General features: G+C 44.4%; 1 protein-coding gene across 3 annotated transcripts in view; it reads left to right on the forward strand.

Moving 5' to 3' along the window:
- OGT (O-linked N-acetylglucosamine (GlcNAc) transferase) overlaps positions 1–19,660 on the forward strand; it is an 86,768-nt gene that overhangs the window by 47,772 nt on the left and 19,336 nt on the right. For all 3 annotated transcript variants that reach the window (XM_056539531.1, XM_056539532.1, XM_056539533.1), the window contains 10 exons: positions 12,902–13,003; positions 13,380–13,559; positions 13,685–13,843; positions 13,993–14,082; positions 17,229–17,354; positions 17,837–18,007; positions 18,341–18,457; positions 18,706–18,873; positions 18,998–19,150; positions 19,299–19,551. In XM_056539531.1, coding sequence (XP_056395506.1) covers positions 12,902–13,003; positions 13,380–13,559; positions 13,685–13,843; positions 13,993–14,082; positions 17,229–17,354; positions 17,837–18,007; positions 18,341–18,457; positions 18,706–18,873; positions 18,998–19,150; positions 19,299–19,551 — 1,519 coding nt within the window. The remainder of the gene's footprint in view (positions 1–12,901; positions 13,004–13,379; positions 13,560–13,684; positions 13,844–13,992; positions 14,083–17,228; positions 17,355–17,836; positions 18,008–18,340; positions 18,458–18,705; positions 18,874–18,997; positions 19,151–19,298; positions 19,552–19,660) is intronic.

Here is a 19,660-nt window from a genome sequence, read left to right on the forward strand (position 1 = left end):
TGTTAATGTCATGAAAAAAGAATCACTGAATCAGAATGAAAAGTAAAAGCATTCCAGAGTTATTCATGCATAAAGTGACAGTGGTCAGATTTGCAAAATAAACTCTGGTCCTTAAGGTGAAAATGGGCTTGGTCTTTAACCCCTTAAGGACCCAGCCATTTTACACCTTAGGACCCGGCCATTTTTTGAACATCTGACCACTGTCACTTTAAACATTAATAACTCTGGAATGCTTTTAGTTATCTTTCTGATTCCAAGAATGTTTTTTCGTGACATATTTTACTTTAACATAGTGGTAACATTTTGTGGTAACTTGAATCCTTTCTTGGTGAAAAATCGCAAAATTTTATGAAAAATTTGAAAATTTTGCATTTTTATAACTTTGAAGCTCTCTGCTAGTAAGGAAAATGAATATTCCAAAATGTATTTATTTTTTTAAATTCACATATACAATATGTCCACTTTATGTTTGCATCATAAAATTGACGTGTTTTTATTTTGGGAGGACACCAGAGGGCTTCAAAGTTCAGCAGCAATTTTCCAATTTTTCGCAAAATTTCCAAACTCACTATTTTTCAGGGACCAGTTCAGGTTTGAAGGGTCTTCATCTTAGAAATACCCCACAAATGACCCCATTATAAAAACTGCACCACCCAAAATATTCAAAATGACATTCAGTCAGCGTTTTAACCCTTTAGGTGTTTCACAGGAATAGCAGCAAAGTGAAGGAGAAAATTCACAATCTTCATTTTTTACACTCGCATGTTCTTGTAGACCCAATTTTTGACATTTTACAAGGGGTAAAAGGAGAAAATGCATACTTGTATTTGTAGCCCAATTTCTCTTGAGTAAGCACATACCTCATATGTCTATGTAAAGTGTTCGGCAGGCGCAGTAGAGGGCTCAGAAGCGAAGGAGCGACAATGGGATTTTGGAGAGTAAGTTTTTCTGAAATGGTTTTTGGGGGGCATGTTGCATTTAGGAAGCCCCTATGGTGCCAGAACAGCAAAAAAAAAACACATGGCATACAATTTTCGAAACAAGACCCCTTGAGGAACGTAACAAGGAATAAAGTGAGCCTTAATACCCCACAGGTGTTTCACAACTTTTGCATATGTAAAAAATGTAAAATAAATTTCACAAAAATGTTTCCCCCCCCCCCCCCCCCCAAAAAAAAAAAAAATTTCACATTTTTGCAAGGGTTAATAGCAGAAAATACCCCCCCCCCCCCCCCCCCCAAAATTTGTAACCCCATCTCTTCTGAGTATGGAGGTACCCCATAAGTTGACCTGAAGTGCACTACGGGCAAACTACAATGCTCAGAATAGAAAAAGTCATATTTGGTGAGAGGAAATTTTTATCGCATTTAGGAAGATCTTGTGGTGCCAGAACAGAAAAAAAAAACCACACACATAGCATACTATTTTGGAAAAGACACCCCTCAAGGAACGTAACAAGGGGTACAGTGAGCCTTAACACCCCACAGGTGTTTGATAAATGTTCATTAAGTGGGATGTGAAAAGGAAAAATTTTTATTTTTTTTTACACTAAAATGCTGGGGTTACCCCAAATTTTTCATTTTCACAAGTGGTATTAGGAGAAAATGTCATGGTAAATTTGTAAATACATTTCTTTGGAGTAAGGACATACCTCATATCTGGACATAAACAGCGTGCACACTCCTCTGAGGTGCAGGAGCGCAGTCAGGGCCTTGAGATTTGCATTGCTGCCTATGGAGCCAGAACAGAGGGACCCCCCCCCTCTCAAGGGGCATTACATGGGGTAAATAACTGGGGTACACTAACTAAAATGGGGTACAGTCGGACATAAAATTATAAAACAGGTTATGTTCCCAGAATGATGACCTAGAGCATAGCCAAAACTAAAAAAAAATAGGCCCACCCCAAACCCTATGCTCTGAATCGTCATTCTGGGAATGTGATGTGTGTGGCCGTCCCTAACCTGTTATCTCAAATGTGCACACCGCTCAAGTGGAAAGAGCGCTGCCCATTTGAGGCAACATAAAAAGTCCCCGATGATAGTGCCTCAGGTACCCATGACCCTTTTTTATGTTTTTTTTAATACCCCCAAGATGTCTTATCAGTGTTTTTCTTTTTTTTTTTTTTTTTTTTTTTGTTTTTTTTTTAGAAGAAACATTATTTTGGGCAGTTTAGTGGTTTATGGGGTTAAAACTTGGAATGTACTCTGGACTTGGTACATTGGGGTCAAATTGTGGAAAATTAAAATGAGAAGGGAAATTTTAGTACTGCATGGAAATGTGATACTCCCTGAAGCAATCCTTTATGCAGAGGCCCAGATGATCAGGGCAAGTGTCACATTGAGTGGTGGTATCCTTCCGTATCCCCCTCTTGTAACACACTCTGCATCTTTTCTGGGTCCGTCACTTCTTTCCAGTGTGGGGGACTTCACCTGGGACGATCCTGGCACCTATATTTCCAGTTCCTTGGGAAGTCCGGCCTGCTCTTTCCCAGTAGCCAAAGATCAGGACCTTTAGGACTTCTTCTTGGAACTGAAGGTATGTCCCTGTGTTGCCAGCGTTCTGGTACAGTACAAAAGAGTTGTACATGGCAACCTGTACCAAGTAAACCGCAACTTTTTTTGTACCATACCCGTGTTTTGCGCATGGCATTGTATGGCTTGAGGACTTGATCAGAAAGATCAACTCCCCCCATATCCTGATTGTAGTCCAGAATACAATCAGGCTTGAGGACCGGTGTTGTGGTACCTAGCACAGGGACAGGTGAGCTGCCTTTACCATGAATTGTGGTCAGCAGAAGGACATCCCTCTTATCCTTATGCCTGACCAGCAACAGGTTTTCATATGTAAGGGCACGGGACTCACCCTTTGGAATAGGTGTATGGATAAAATTTAGAGGGAGGCCTCTCTGGTTCTTCCGCACGGTCCCACAAGCGGACGTGGATCTGGCGGCAAGGGATGTGAACAGAGGAATGCTGGTCTAAAAGTTGTCCACATACACGTGGTAACCCTTATCCAGCAATGGGTTCATAAGGTCCCAAACGAGTTTCCCGCTAACACCCAGAGTGGGGGAATAATCTGGGGGTTCAATACGGGAATCTCGTCCCTCATACACTCTAAACTTGTAAGTGTACCCGGAGATACTCTCACAAAGTTTATAGAGCTTCACGCCATACCGTGCCCGCTTCGAGGGAAAATACTGGCAGAAGATGAGTCTCCTCTTAAAACTGATAAGAGACGAAAAATTTGGCCCCAAAGTGATTAACCGGCCTCACTTTGTAAAGCCGGTCATAGGCGGGATCACTTCGGGGTGGACATGCCGCATTATCTGCATAATGGAGGCATTTCCGAATGGCCTCGAACTGCTTCCGTGTCATGACCATAATGTAAAGCGGGGTCTTGTATAGGACGTTCCTGCTCCAGTACTGCCTGACACTTGGCTTTTTGACCAGGCCCATATGCAGCAAGAGGTCCCAAAATTTCCTCATTTCTGCTGCATCAATGGCGTACCATTCATTGGACCTGGCCAAAAAAGAATCTGGGTGCTGGGCGTACAGATCCATCTGCTCCACCATGTGATTAACAAAGCAGTCACTGAAAAAATTACTGAAATAGTAAATTTCAGTGAACTCTGCTGAGTCAATCTGGATTCCGGAGTCGCCAACAAACTCCGGAATCCGTGAAGGGGGCTCCGGTACACTTGTCGGGGGGGGGGGCGTTGGTGAGGGGGGAGCTGGTGTGTGTGTGTGTGTGTGTGTGTGGGGGGGGGGGGGGGGGGGTTGGAGTATGTAGTGTGTGTGCTTGGTGTGGCTGTAACTGTATGGGGGGAAAAAAAAGTGCTGTGGCCAGAAAAAAAATGGGGGGCCAAATGCAGCGCCCTGAACCCCTAATAGGGCCCGGGTCATGCTGAAAAATTGCGCCAGACCTATTAGGGGGAGGGGATTTTTAGTTCTACCTGTCCCTGGGTTTTATTCTGTCCCTGCTCTATGGGGCTTCTTCTCTCCTGATGGGGGCTCCGATCTCTGCAGGGGGGGGGGGGGGGCGACTAAATTGCCACCTTCCCATAGATACAGTGGGTGATTGGGGGTGCATCACCGGAATCGCAGCAAATCGCAGGTGTGAATTCCGACCTGGGGGGGTCTGATGACCACCCCTGGGCATTTGCACGTGATGCCTGCTGAATGATTTCAGCAGGCATCCTGGTCCGATCCCCGCCCGGCGCACTGCGGGGACCGGAATTCATGACGTACGCGTACGTCATGGGTCCTTAAGTACCAGCGTGTCATGATGTATGCATACGTCAAGGGTCCTTAAGGGGTTAATCTGTGCTTGAATGAGACTTACACTATTAACCCCTTAAGGACGAAGACCATTTTGACCTTTAACCCCTTGCCGTATATGGACGTTTATAAACGTCCATAAGCGGCTCACAAGGTATGATGCGCGCTCAGCAGGTGAGAGTGCATCATACCCGGGTCCCTGGTTGCTATAAGCAACCAGGACCCATGGCTAATTCCGGACATCGCCGATCGGGCTGATGTCTGGCATTAACTCTTTAGATCAAAGTTGATCGCCACGTCTAAAGTTAAAGAAAAAGCTTCCCGGCAGGTCAGTCAGGCTGATCGGGACCATCTCGGTAAAATTGTGATGTCCCGATTAGCTAGAACGCAACAGGAGGGAAAGCCAGGCGTGAGTAATCACCACCGATAACACTGATCAATGTATTGCTATTTAATGGCAGGGATCAGCATATTGAATCAATGTACTGCATGTTATAGTCCCCTATGGGTTAATAAAGTTAATAAAGATGATTTAACCCCTTCTCTAATAAAAGTTTGAATCACCCCCTTTTCCCATAAAAAAAAGTGTAAATAAATATAAACATATGTGGTATCTCCTCATGCGTACATGTCCGAACTATAAAAATATATTGTTAATTAAACTGCACGGTCAATAGCGTACGTGCAAAAAAAAAATCCAAAGTCCAAAATAGCGTATTTCTCGATCAGCTCCATTGGGGGACAAAGACCGTGAGTGTATGCTGCTGTCTCTAGGGGGTGTGACACTATGGTGATAAAAAAAGTCAGCTCCTCCCAGCAGGATATACCCGCCTTCAGGCTCTGAGCTAGTCAGTTTAAGCTTAGTGTCTGAAGGAGGTGGACATGGTCTAGATTCTCCAGACTAGGTCTTCTGATTTTTATTTTCCTAGTATAGGGACGTGTTAGTTTTTTGGTTTTTTTTTTATCCCTTTTTCTTTTCTGTTTTCAGGTGGGGGCTCAGGGGCTCCGGTTCCCTGTTTCCCCATTGCGAGTAAGGGGGCACAGATATTGCGTATATGCGTGGTTCACCCCCCCTCGCCAACGGTCAGTCTGGGTTGGTACCTCATGGGTCCGGGTCCCCCTATTTCTCTGCTCGCCTCGCTCGCGCATAGCAGCTAGGCGTGATGCAGGGGCAAAAAGCTGACTGAAGACTTCACTGAAGACTCCATTAGGTAAGTTCTTCTGACTGAGGTAAGTACCCCCCTTTTTTCTCCATAGGTACGGACTCGCAACCTCTGGAGACCCCCTGTTTTTGGCCCACATTCAGGTTATGGCCCCGTTCACACTACGGAATTCTGACTGCTGAATTCCGCGAGCGGAGATTCCGCCTGGCGGCCGCCGCTGAGGTTGCTTCGGCGCTAGGGCCGCGGGGCACCGAGCAGTCACCATTGACGGCTATGGTCCGCTCTCGGAATCCGCGTAAAGAATTAACATGTTCTTTCTTTGCGCGGAACACTTTCAGCGGCGGAAATGTCCGCCGCTGAAATTCCGTAGTGTGAACGGTGCCTATGGGGCTGCCATATACAAGAGCTGTACTTTTTTCTGGGGGAGCAGTGGCACCTGAGGGGGCATGTATTATGGGGCACTTTACTTATGGTATATATATATATATGTGTGTGTGTGTGTGTTAGGTGCAACTATGTCCAGCGCCTTATATTCAGCTGTCAGCCGCGGCGCTGTTTTCGGGTCGGGCGCTCTCACCGCCGCCTTACTTTCCCTTTGCCGGCAGCGCCTTATCGCGACTGACAAGCTGCGGCGCTGCTCCGAGCCGGGCGCTTCAGTGCCGGTTACTTTCACTTTCGCCGGCCGTCTCTGCCGGCGTTTAGGCCGCCCGCTCTCTTCCCCCGAGCGCATATGCGGCTAGACATGGTGCTCGGGACAAGGAGTGGGCGCCATGACAGTTCTTCTCGGCAGGTCTGTAACTCCGCCCGTAGGGCTGTGGGGGCTCTCAGAGGCGCGAACCAGCCTCCAATCAGCGCCGTGGGCGCGATTTTCAGTGTGAAGGGGTCTGTTACTGTGTGCCTTGCTTCAGGCACGCCCCTCCCTTCCTATTGGCTGGCCTGTTCAGTCTCTCTGGCTGCACGGAGCGAGTTCTCAGGGGACACAGACTAGGGAAAGTTCCTGTCTCCTTTTTTTTTCCCCACATTATGTCCGTACCCAGGGCTGTTCCTCCCTCTAAACAGGAACCTGGATCTTCAGTGACTTATTATCTGTAAGCACTGTAATACCAAAATGTCAGTCTCTGCTGAGCCCACTTGCCCTGCCTCCTCCACTGTTCCCCCTGGTACCCCCTGATGCACCTTCGGTCCCGGTAGGTTCAGCCGCTCCTCCAGCCTGGATTTCTTCCCTGACCCAGTATATGGCTGACTTGACCCAAATCTCCCCTTCGGTGGCTGAGGCCTCCCGGGTAGTGGTGTCCGCCTTGAAAGGGTCTTCCCTGCGCAGGACCTCTTAGAGGGCCAGCTCCTCATCTCCTCATACTTCACGCTCTTACAAGCGTACTAGGGGTGCCTCGTCTGACTCTTCCATTGAGTCTTCAGATAGACGTGAGCGTACCCCCTGCGGGTCCCGCCCACCCCCCTATTATCTGGGCACAAACGTCACTCCTCCAGAGGACGTTCTCGGAGTCGCCGCTCTGCCACGCCAGAGCCGCGTACTCTGTCTGGGTCGCCCCCTCCAGGACTGCCTCTACTCATTCACATTCCCCTGGTGAACTGGTGGACGAGGCTTCCGAGCAGGCATCGGACTCAGAGGACCGCCCGGACTCAATTGCAACGGTGAACTCATTGGTGACAGCCATAAGAGACACCTTGCACTTGGAGGACTCAGGATCTTCGGATGTCACTCCAGGACAATTCAAGAACGTTATCCATTTGACAAGGACTTTGTTGCTAAGGTGGTTTCCACTCCCTCAGTGGATTCACCAATTTCCCGGATCTCTAAGGCGATTACACTGCCTCTGGCAGATGCCGCTACCTTCAAGGATCCCGCGGACAAGAAGGTAGAATTTTTAGCAAAGTTCGCTTCTGAAGCAGCTGGCTCTTCTCTTCTTCCCATCTTCGCCTCGACATGGGTGTCCAAGGCCCTGTTGGAGTGGTGCCAAAAGCTCCATCAGGATATCTTAGTGGGATCCCCCCCAGAGGATCTATCTGCTCTGGCTCTCCAATGCGCTAAAGCTGGGGACTTTCTGTGCGCAGCTTCCATGCAGTCAGCCCGTTGTTCTGCCTTTGCTGTGGGTCACCTAGAGGCTCTCCGCCACTCTATGTGGCTTAAAGCTTGGAATGCGGATGCCGCTTCCAAAAGGTCTCTCGCTGAGCTTCCCTTCATGGGAGGCCGTCTTTTTGGCAAATGCCTTAATGAGATGATCTCTGAGGCAATGGGAGGTAAGAGTTCCTTGTTACCTCAAAATAAGGCTCGCCCTACTTCCCAAAGGAAGTCCTTTTCCTTTCGGATCTCTGGCCCCAGTAAAGGGTCCGGGCAAGCGCCCTCGTGGGACAAGAAAGCTCCCTTGTTCCGGGCACACCCGTCTTGGAATTCGGACTCCAACCGGTCCAGCCGTTTTGCACCCAAATCTGGCAACCGCAAACCCACTTCTGCATGAAGTGAGGCCCCCACCCGCGGTTTCTTTTCGGGTGGAAGGTCGTCTCTTGTTTTTCCGAGACATCTGGACCTCACACATTCAGGACTCTTGGGTCAGGGACGTGTTGTCCAACGGTTACCGGATCGAATTTGCCTCCTTTCCGAGGGATCATTTTTTTCGATCCCGGGCCCCCCGTTCTCCTCCTCTGGCGAAGCAATTTCGAGCGGCTCTCCAGTCTCTGCTTCTCCAGGGGGTTATCGTTCCTGTTCCTCCAGGGGAACGTTTTCGGGTTTCTATTCAAATCTTTTTGTGGTCCCCAAGAAGGACGGTTCTGTGCGACCAATCCTAGACCTCAAGCGTCTCAACCGTCACCTTCTCATCCGCCACTTCCGAATCGAATCTCTCCATTCGGTGGTGGCGTCCCTGGAACTTTCAATTCATAGCCCTCCCCTTTGGTCTAGCCACGGATCCTTGGGTCTTTACAAAGATCCTTGCGCCAGTGATGGGCCTGTTGCGGTCAAGGGGAATCTCGGTGATACCCTATCTGGACGACCTTCTCATCAGGGCTCCAACCAGAGCCCAGACTCTGGAGAATCTGGGCATCACTCTCCACATCCTGACTCGCTTCGGGTGGATGGTCAACCGGGACAAGTCAGTCCTCCGTCCTACCCAGTCTCTAACCTTCCTGGGACTTCGATTCGACACGGCCTCTGCCTGAATTTGTCTTCCGCCGGACAAACGTCGGGCGCTTCGGTCGGGGGTCCACTCCCTTCGGACCCAGGTCTCAGTCTCCATCCGCACTTGTATGGAAGTCCTGGGTCGGATGGTGGCAACTATGGAGGCCGTTCCCTTTGCCCAGTTTCATTACTGCCCCCTTCAAGTGGCGATTCTCTCTCGATGGAACAGGTCTCCCTCTGTCCCTCGATCGTCAGATTGTTCTCCCTCACAGGGTCCGTCAGTCTCTGCTCTGGTGACTCCGCTCCCCCCTTCTTCTCCAAGGGCGGTCGTTTCTTCCCCTTCACTGGCAGGTTGTTACAACGGATGCCAGCCTGTCGGGCTGGGGCGGCGTGTTCAGGCATTGGACGGTTCAGGGACTCTGGTCTCCCCTGGAGACCCTTCTTCCGATAAACATATTGGAATTACGGGCGATTCTTCTTTGTCTTCTTCATTGGGAGTCCCGTCTTCAGTCCCGTCCTGTCCGCGATCATTCGGACAATAAATCGACAGGGCGGCACTCGCAGCTCGGCAGCCATGGCCGAGGTGACAAAGATTCTCACCTGGGCAGAGAGCAAGGTTCTTCCATTTTGGCGATTCACATTCCGGGAGCGCTCAACTGGGAAGCGGACTTCCTCAGTCAGTCCTCACCCGACCCTGGCGAGTGGTCTCTTCATCCGGAGGTCTTCGCGCAGCTCTGCGACCTCTGGGGCATTCCGGATGTGGACCTCTTCGCGTCCCGGCACAATCTGAAGATCCTTCCGTTTGTGTCCAAGTCCCGGGACCCTCAGGCTCTGGCCGTGGACGCCCTAGTGATTCCTTTGGCGGGGTTTGCCCCACCCTATCTGTTCCCTCCTCTTCCGCTCCTTCCCAGGGTGCTGAGGAAGCTCAAGGCAGAGGACGTCCCCGCCATTCTAGTAGCTCCAGATTGGCCCCGAAGGTCGTGGCATGCCGACGTAGTCAGGCTCCTGGACGACGCTCATCTGCGCCTTCCGCTCCGCCCGGACCTACTCTCTCGGGGTCCTCTTTGCCACCCCAATTTACAGTCGCTGCATTTGACAGCGTGGCGGTTGAGACTGCGGTTTTGAGGGCCCGTGGATTCTGGCCCCAAGTCATTCACACCATGCTCAAGGCTTGTAAGCCCTCCTCCGCAAGAATTTACCACCGTACTTGGCAGGCTTATTTTCGTTTGTGTGATTCTCAGGACTTCTCCCCGGTAACCTTCTCGATTCCCCGTCTTCTCTCCTTTTTGCAGTCAGGGTTGGAACTGGGGTTGTCTCTCAGTTCCCTTAAAGGTCAGGCTTCCGCCCTTGCTGTTCTTTTCCAGTGGCCCCTGGCTTCTAGTTCTCATGTCCGGACCTTCCTGCAAGGAGTGGCGCACGCTGTTCCTCCTTATCAGTCACCCTCTCCTCCTTGGGACTTGAATTTGGTTCTGAGTGCCCTCCAGGGTGCACCCTTTGAGCCCCTTAGAGAGGTGTCTCTCCGCCTTCTTTCTTTGAAAGGGGCTTTTCTTGTTGCGATCACCTCCATCTGGAGGGTGTCTGAACTGGCAGCTCTTTCCTGCCGTTCTCCGTTTCTGGTGATCCACCAGGACAATGTGGTTTTCCAGCCAGATCCTTCCTTTTTGCCTAAGGTGGTCTCTGCCTTTCATCTCAATGAGGACATTGTCCTCCCGTCCTATTGTCCTGCTCCTTCTCATCCTAAGGAGAGCTTACTACACAAGCTGGATGTAGTTCGGGCTGTTCGGTCTTATCTCTCAATCACTTCTTCGTTTCGCCAGTGTGATTCCTTCTTCGTCCTTACGGAAGGTCGTCGCAAGGGACAACCGGCTTCCAATACCACCATTTCTCGGTGGATTCAGTCCGCCATTTCGGAAGCCTATCGCTGTAAGGGGAAGATTCCTCCTTTCAGAGTTGTGGCTCATTCTACCTTTTCCGTTGGGGCATCCTGGGCTCTCCAGAATAGAGCCTCGGCCTCGCAGATTTGCAAGGCAGCTACCTGGTCGTCTTTGCACACTTTCTCGAACTTTTACCGAGTTCATACTTTCGCATCGGCTGATGCTAGTCTGGGTCGTAAAGTGTTGCAGGCGGCAGTGGATCGGCTGTCCGCCTGATTACTTATCTGCCCACCCAAGGGACGGCTTTGGTACGTCCCACGGTCTGTGTCCCCCAATGGAGCCGATAGAGAAAAGGAGATCTTTGTTTACTTACCGTAAAATCTCTTTCTCGAAGGATCCATTGGGGGGACACAGCTCCCGCCCTTTTTGGGATTTTCCTTTGGTTTTCTGTCTGAGCGTGTGTTCAGTTATGTTTTTCTTCTGGTTCTCGGACGGTTTTGGGTTTTTCTTTGACCTGTTGGTCTCCTCCTATTGCTCTGGAACTTAAACTGACTAGCTCAGAGCCTGAAGGCAGGTATATCCTGCTGGGAGGAGCTGACTTTTTTATTACCATAGTGTCACACCTCCTAGAGACAGCAGCATACACCCATGGTCTGTGTCCCCCAATGGATCCTTCAAGAAAGAGATTTTACGGTAAGAAAACAAAAATCTCCTTTTTTGGGCACTTTTTATACCATAAAAAAATTATAAAAAGCGATCAAAAAGTCTGATCAAAACAGAAATGGTACCAATAAAAACTTCAGATCACGGTGCAAAAAATGAGGCCTCGTACTGCCCCTTACACATAAAAATAAAGTTATAAGGGTCAGAAGAGGACAATTTTAAACACATAAATTTTCCTGCATGTAGTTATGATAAAACAAAATCAAAATCAAACCTATAAAAGTAGGGTATCATTTTAATCGTACGGACCTACAGAATAAAAAGGTGTAATTTTTACCCAAAAATGTAGTGTGTAGAAACGGAAGCCCCCAATAGTTACAAAATGGCGTTTTTTTTTTCCTTCCATTTTGTCACACAATGTTTTTTATTTTATTTTTTTATTTTTTTCCTGTTTTGCTGTAGATTTTTGGGTAAAATGACTGATGTCATTACAAAGTAGAATTGGTGGCGCAAAAAATAAGCCATCATATGGATTTTTAGGTGCAAAATTGGAAGGGTTATGATTTTTATAAGGTAAGGAGGAAAAAACAAAAGTGAAAAAATGAAAAATTGCCAAAGAGGGAAGGTTAAGGACCAGAGCATTTTTTGCACATCTGACCACTGTAACTTTATGCATTAATAACTCTGGGATACTTTTACTTATAATTTGATATTGAGAGAGTTTTTCCGTGACATATTCTTTGTTTAGTGGTAAATTTTCATTGAAAATTCCAAAATGTTATGAAAAATTTGAAAATTTCGCATTTTTCTAACTTTGACAATTGTAAGGAAAATAGACATGCCAATTAAATTATATATTGATTCACATATACAATATGCCTACTTTGTTTGCATCTCAAAATTGACATGTTTTTACTTTTTGAACTTCAAGTTTTAGCATCAATTTTTCAAGAAAAGTGTTGCGCGTACACCTCCAGCTTTTGCAAAACTACAACTCCCAGCATGTACGGTCTATCAGTGCATGCTGGGAGATGTAGTTTTGCAACAGCTGAAGGCACACTGGTGTGGAAACAGTTAGTCTGTTACCTAACTCAGTGTTTCCGCACCAGTGTGCCTTCAGCTGTTACAAAACGACATCTCCCAGCATGCACAGACTGCCAAAGGGCATGCTGGGAGTTATAGTGGTGTGCCTCCTGCTATTGCATAACTACAACTCCCAGCATGCCCTCTTGTGCATGCTGAGAGTTGTAGTTATGCAACAGCAGGGGGCACATTTCTTACCTTCTGCTTCTTTTGTTGCTGGTCCTGATCGAGAGCCCCCTCTATTGGTGGACACTGCCAGCTCTCGCCCTCCGGACTAGGGGCGAGGCAGGTGCTGTTAGTGACGTCGCTCCGCAGGAGTCCTGATTCAGGGCTATCGTGAGGTGGCACCAGTGCCACCTCACTCCTGCTGGGCAAGGGTGATTGGTGCTGTCTCGGACAGCATCAATCACCATTATTTTCCGGGTCACCTGAGACCCATAGGACTTGGAATCGCCGCCCCCCCCCCCCCCCCCAGGCATTGGCACGGGATGCCTGCTGAACAATTTTAGCAGGCATCCCATTCCGTTCACCGCCCGGTTACTGGTGGTGAACGGGAACGCCGAGGGCATTCAGGTACGCCCTTGGTCCTTAAGTACTAGGACGCGAGGGTGTACCTGTACACCCTTCGTCCTTGTGGAGGTAAAACATTTGAATGGTTTCCTTTTTCTTTTGTTTATACCTTTTTTTAAATGTCTGTTTTTTCATAGGACTCTGGTAATATACCAGAAGCAATTGCTTCGTACAGAACTGCTCTGAAGCTTAAACCAGATTTCCCAGATGCATATTGCAACTTGGCACATTGTCTTCAGGTAAGACTGTAAATGATTAAAGGCTTTTTTTAGGGTAGTGTCATCATATGTGAGGGCTTGTGCAGCCACCATTTTTGGGGCAGCCAGAACCAAAATGAACATGTTGAGCAGAATTGGTGGTTGTGCCAGTAGCAGATTACCTTTTTATAAGCATTTTATGGTACACCTTGGGGAAACCCTTTTTTAATGCTTAATTTCTAAAATATTTATATTTGGGTGGAGGATTCTGGAATACTGGATTTTCCAAACTGAATATTTAGAAAAAAATGATATTTTCTATTTGTGATGTATTTATTTTATTTTTTTGCAATGTCCCTGTCTTAATTTGTTCATTTAAATCTCTTTTATTGAGTTATATTAATGTGATTGTTTTCAGATTGTCTGCGATTGGACTGATTACGATGAACGAATGAAGAAATTAGTCAGTATTGTTGCAGATCAGCTGGATAAGAACAGACTTCCATCTGTACATCCACACCATAGTATGCTGTATCCATTGTCTCATGGTTTTAGGAAAGCTATTGCCGAAAGGCATGGAAACCTGTGTTTAGACAAAGTAAGACTGCAGCATTATGTATATAATTTGGGATTGTTTTTACTGGGTTAAGCAAATATTAAACATGGGATACTTGACTGTTACATCTGATAGTAATTGGTATATGCAATGTGGTTATCCTGCAGATAAATGTTCTTCACAAGCCACTTTATGAGCATCCAAAGGATTTGAAAGCCAGTGATGGAAGACTAAGGGTGGGCTATGTGAGCTCAGATTTTGGAAATCACCCTACCTCTCATTTGATGCAGTCAATACCTGGCATGCATAATTCAGATAAATTTGAGGTAAGGAATTGCTTAATGTTAGGTAGTCTTTTGTGCATTATGTATCTTGTGTAGTTTCTTGATCATATTATTCAGATCACGGAAGAATATTTAGTTTTGAGTTTAATTAGAAATAACTCAGACAAATGTAATTAATTGTTTTTCCCTAGATCTTCTGTTATGCACTTAGTCCTGATGATGGTACAAACTTTCGTGTAAAAGTTATGGCAGAAGCAAACCACTTCATTGACTTGTCCCAGGTAAGTAGTCTATCTCTGTGTGAAATGCGCATCATTTTTCCCACACTTTCTCTTTAACCCCTTCAGGACCCAGCAATTTTTTTTAATTTTTGGCTCACTTTGTTTTACTCCTAACATTCTAAGACCCATAACTTTTTTTTATTTTTCCACTGGCAAAGTTGTATAAGGGCTTCATCTTTGTGGGACAAGTTGTACTTTTAAATTTGTGCACTTTTGTCATCATATAATGTGTTACGGAGCCAGAAAAAAATATATGTAATGCAAAATAAAAATAAAAAAGCAATTGCCCAATATTGAGGAGCAATCATTTTTCAGAGTTCACAATATGGTAAATCTGACTTGCTATCTTCTATTGGTCAGTGTGATTCCAATGATAGCAAACTCGGGTAATGTTTTGTTCTGACCGCTATAACTTAATTTTTCCCCCTACGGAGCTATGTTAGGGTTTATTTTTTACGCTGTAGTTAACGGTACCACTTTTGTGTGTGTGTGTGTGTGTGTAATATATATAATAATATATTAGGGATTGGCCGATTATTTGGAAATAGCCGATAACTTATATCGGTATAAGTTATCGGCTATCGGCCTGAAAGGTCACAGATTATCGGTAACAGCCCTAAAAAATTGATATCGGTCGATCCCTAATTATATATATATATATATATATATATATATATATATATATGTATGTATGTATGTATGTATGTATGTATGTATGTATGTGTTATCTGCCATTTCAAAATCGGTCGATCCCTAAAAAAATTTAAAAAAAAATGATATAGATTAATTATATTATTTTAGGGATGTACCGATACTGGTATTGGGGCCGATACTAGCTATTTTGCATGGTATCGGGGACTCGTTTAATGTCCCCGATAACATGCCCGATACCTGCTGCCGCTCCACTGTCCCGTTCTTCCGTCCTCCGGGCCGCATCATGCGTCCTATGGAGGAGCATGTGACACCCACGTCACTCCACCTCCTCCGCCCAGAGTAACGCTACGGAGGAAGCAGAGGGACGTATGTCACATGCTCCTCCATAGGACGCCATTATGTGGAGCGGCAGCACCAGCACCCGATAGAGGAGGTGAGCTGCCTGCAAGGAGGGGGGCTTCTACTAATGTCTAAACGGGGGGGGGGGCTGGGGCTGTCTAAATGGGGGCCCACTGTCTACAAGGGGGCTGCTGCTAATGTCTGCAAGGGAATACTACCTACTATTAAAGGCAATCTTACTGCAGAGTCACCTGTACTAACTTGAATTTATAGGTAGATTCAGGTGACCCGGTTTCTGCCGCTGCTCACCTGGAGGGACATTTATCAATGTTTGCTTATGTATTCTTTTTTTTTTAGTAATTTTTTCCTTACTTTTTTTTTTGCTTATGTGTGACTTATTTATCAACTGGTTTCAGCCTGTTGATAATTTTCTTTCACGTAAGCAATTTTTCCTTTTTTACTTTGGTAGTAGCTATTTCTGCTCCATGTTTGAGCTGGAGTAAATTTAGTCAATTTTTAACCCTGTTGCGACTTTTTTTTTGCGCAGTTGCGACTGTCGCAGTTAATAAATACTTGACTACCCGTAGTCCATTTTAAAATTATTACTACGTAGTTAATTTTTGGAAACTTGCTTTTCTCGCTTTCCAGTCAAAATGTCGCACGAAAAATTGCGTAGTTGCAGTTGCGACAATTTTGCAACAATTATAGTAAAGAAAACCTGACTAAACCCGTTGATAAATGTCCATACATGTGATCATTGTTCTCACCGACAATGCAAATTCCCTGTTCTGCCCAATGGAGAAGAGAGATCTTGGCTCATACTACAGCAACAGCCTTCATTGTACACAACAAGGACCCACATATCATACGTTAAGCAGCGCCAGAGACCGGGTCACCCTGGGGTCAGATTTCCTTTAAAATATAAGTACTCGTACTTGGTATCGGCGAGTACTAGAATTAAAGTATTGGTACTCGTACTCTGTCTTAAACAAAATGGTATCGGGACATCCCTAAAATATATATATATATATATATATATATATATATATATATATATATATATATATATATATAATTATATAATATAATTATATAATATAATATAATATTATATATCTATCCCGTTTATTAAAAAAAAAAATTATTAAAAAAAGTATTAAGTTTTATATATGCAAATGTGGTATCAATAAAATGTACAGATCACTGCGCAAAATATGACCCCTCATACCGCTGCTTTTACGTAAAAATTAAAAAATTATAGGTCAAAAAAATAGAGGGATTTTAAACGTACTAATTTGGTTAAAAAGTTAGCGTTTTTTTTTAATCTGTATAATAATAGAAATGTATGTAATCATAGGTATCATTTTAATCGTATTGACTGACAGAATAAAGAAAACATGTCATTTTTACTATGAATTGTACAGCGTGAAAACTAAACCTTCCAAAATTTGCAAAGTTGTGTTTTTTTTTCTTTTAAATTTCTCCAAACAAATAGTATTTTTTTGGTTGCGCAATACATTTTAATGGTAAAGTGAGTGATGTCATTACAAAGGACAACTGGTCACGCTAAAAACAAGCCCTCATACTAGTCTGTGGATGAAGATATGAGTGTTATGATTTTTAGAAAGCGAGGAGGAAAAAACGAAAACATAGAAATAAAATTTGTCCTTGAGGCCAAAATGAGCCTTAAGGGGTTAAACCTTTTATTTTTAAATATTTTTAAACACATTTTTTAACCTCCCACACCCCCTCCCCACCTCGGGGCCTATCATAAGCCATCATTAGATTGATCTGTTTTTGGTGCCTAATTACAGAGGGCCACCTAAGGCAGCCTTAGGTAATCAATGAGCCACGGAGCATCGTAAAGGACGGGAAAGTCCCTATTCTTACCGGCAACCCATCTGCAGATTGCAATTACATTGCGAAGCTGCAGATGGGTAGCCGAGAACCCAGAGATTAATGTTTAAATGTTGTTGTTGCTTTTGCATTTAACCATTTTGATGTGTGTCATTACTGGCAGATGTCAGCTGCTGATAGCAGCGGGACTCTGCCGGTTATGACGCGGACCTGACCCATGACGTACCAGTACTGGAAGGGGTAAATTATCTTTCAAATGTAATAATGTTTTTTTTTTTTTTTTTGTGTTATGTTAGATTCCTTGTAATGGAAAAGCCGCTGATCGCATACATCAGGATGGAGTCCATATTCTAGTTAATATGAATGGCTACACCAAAGGAGCACGGAATGAACTATTTGCACTAAGAGCAGCTCCAATTCAGGTGCGTAAGCAGCTTAGAACAGGATATTATTTATTTTTTCATAAAAACATATGTAGTTACATTTTTAAATACTGAATCATAATTGTATCAGTAACATCCCTCTTAAACCATGTGCATTGTTCTTAGTCATCGGTTCTACTGAATATTGATAAAAAACATGTTTCTGGTTCACAGATTTTAAAGGGGTAATCTGGGGAACTGAATTTTTCACACGGTTATCCCCTATCCCCAGGATAGGAGATAAGTGTCTGATTGCAGGGGTCTCACTGCTGGGGCCCCCCTGCGATCTCCTGTATGGGGCCCTCCCTACTTAGAGTTTGTAATATGTATATGTTTTTTTCATAACTAGACAATAAATAAATTGTATTCTTACTATATCTCCTAATATAGAATAGGAATGGTACTGCATTCTACATTTTTATGTAACAACTTGATTGGTTGATCATTATTGATTGATTTTTGATTTGTATTGGTGTCTTAAGGCTATGTGGCTGGGATATCCTGGAACTAGTGGGGCACCATTCATGGATTATATTATCACTGACAAAGAGACTTCTCCAACTGACGTTGCTGAACAGTACTCTGAGAAAATGGCATATATGCCCCACACTTTTTTCATTGGCGATCATGCCAACATGTTCCCTCATCTAAAGGTATAGTATATATATATATATGCTGCATACACTGTTTAACTGTATACACCAACACTGCCATGTTAAATTTTTTAGGGTTTTAAAAACAATTTCTTTTTGTCTGGCATGAGCATGCTTTTTCTAAATTACGTCTATATGTAGCTTTTGTTAAAAAAATAAAAATAAAATAAACTTGCTATAAAGGTCCTAAAAAATCTTGTGTTCCCATAGCGGGAGACGTGACAACCCCTCCATTCATGTCTAACAGACTAAAATACACACACAAATAACTTGTATTGGATTATTTTTTTTGCTTAGTAATTTTACAGATTGATATTTAGTGATCTCTTACAGAAAAAGGCTGTGATAGACTTCAAATCCAATGGCCATATCTATGACAACAGAATAGTTCTAAATGGGATAGAGTTAAAAGCATTTTTGGAAACTCTTCCTGATGTAAAAATTGTGAAGGTAAGATTAAGATCACATTTTACAATGTTATGAAAAGTATTTGTTTTTTGTTCACATTCTGGCTTTCTGTGTATGGCAGTATGCTGGTCCACTTTATTTATTTATTTATTTTTTGTTATCCACCTTTAGGGGGCTGCTTTTTGTCTCAGTATAACTTGCACTGTACTATGATTATTTAGTATTGACATTTTTTTTTTTTTGCTTGTCTGTCCACCTTTTTATATGTTTGTTTTATCTTTTCTTTGTAGATGAAAGGATCAGAGAGTGCAGATAGTGCTGATAGTAACTCTGCATTAAACATGCCAGTTATCCCAATGAACACAATTGCAGAAGCCATCATTGAAATGATCAATAGAGGACAAATCCAGATAACTATTAATGGATTTAATATTAGCAACGGCCTGGCAACAACACAGGTAGGTGTATGTGTGAACTACTTCAAGTCTGTGCACTAACAGAATTATGGTGAATATGTAGCTGTATATTATATACATTCACCTTTAGGTGTGTTATTAAAGTTATGTCTTCTCTCCCCCCAAGATAAATAATAAAGCAGCTACAGGCGAAGAGGTTCCTCGTACCATTATTGTTACCACACGCTCACAGTATGGTCTGCCAGAAGATGCTGTGGTGTACTGCAACTTTAACCAGCTATACAAGATAGACCCTCCTACTTTGCAGATGTGGGCAAATGTAAGTGACTAGCTGGATTTGTGAACAGTGGGGAGGGTGTATAAACTATTCTCTGTATATATTGCAGAAGTGTATTTTGCTTTCTTTTGCAATAACATTTGGCTAATATTTCCTAATTTGAAAAGGTATTCATGTTTCTTCTTTTCAGATTCTGAAGAGAGTTCCAAATAGTGTTCTTTGGCTGTTAAGGTTTCCTGCAGTAGGAGAGCCTAATATTCAACAGTATGCCCAGAACATGGGGCTGCCACAGTCCAGAATAATCTTCTCCCCAGTTGCACCTAAAGAAGAACATGTTCGAAGAGGACAGTTGGCTGATGTTTGTTTAGATACACCATTGTGCAATGGGCACACCACTGGAATGGATGTCCTTTGGGCAGGGACACCAATGGTCACTATGCCAGGTACAGCACAATCTCACATTTTTATTGAACTCTGTAATGTTGGTGACAGCAGACAGTTCTGTCACAAGTTAATTGTAGAGTAGACAGTAAGCCAAGGTTCTGAAATTCA

The sequence above is a fragment of the Hyla sarda genome, chromosome 9 (assembly GCF_029499605.1).
Source record: "Hyla sarda isolate aHylSar1 chromosome 9, aHylSar1.hap1, whole genome shotgun sequence".
Taxonomy (NCBI): Eukaryota; Metazoa; Chordata; class Amphibia; order Anura; family Hylidae; genus Hyla; species Hyla sarda.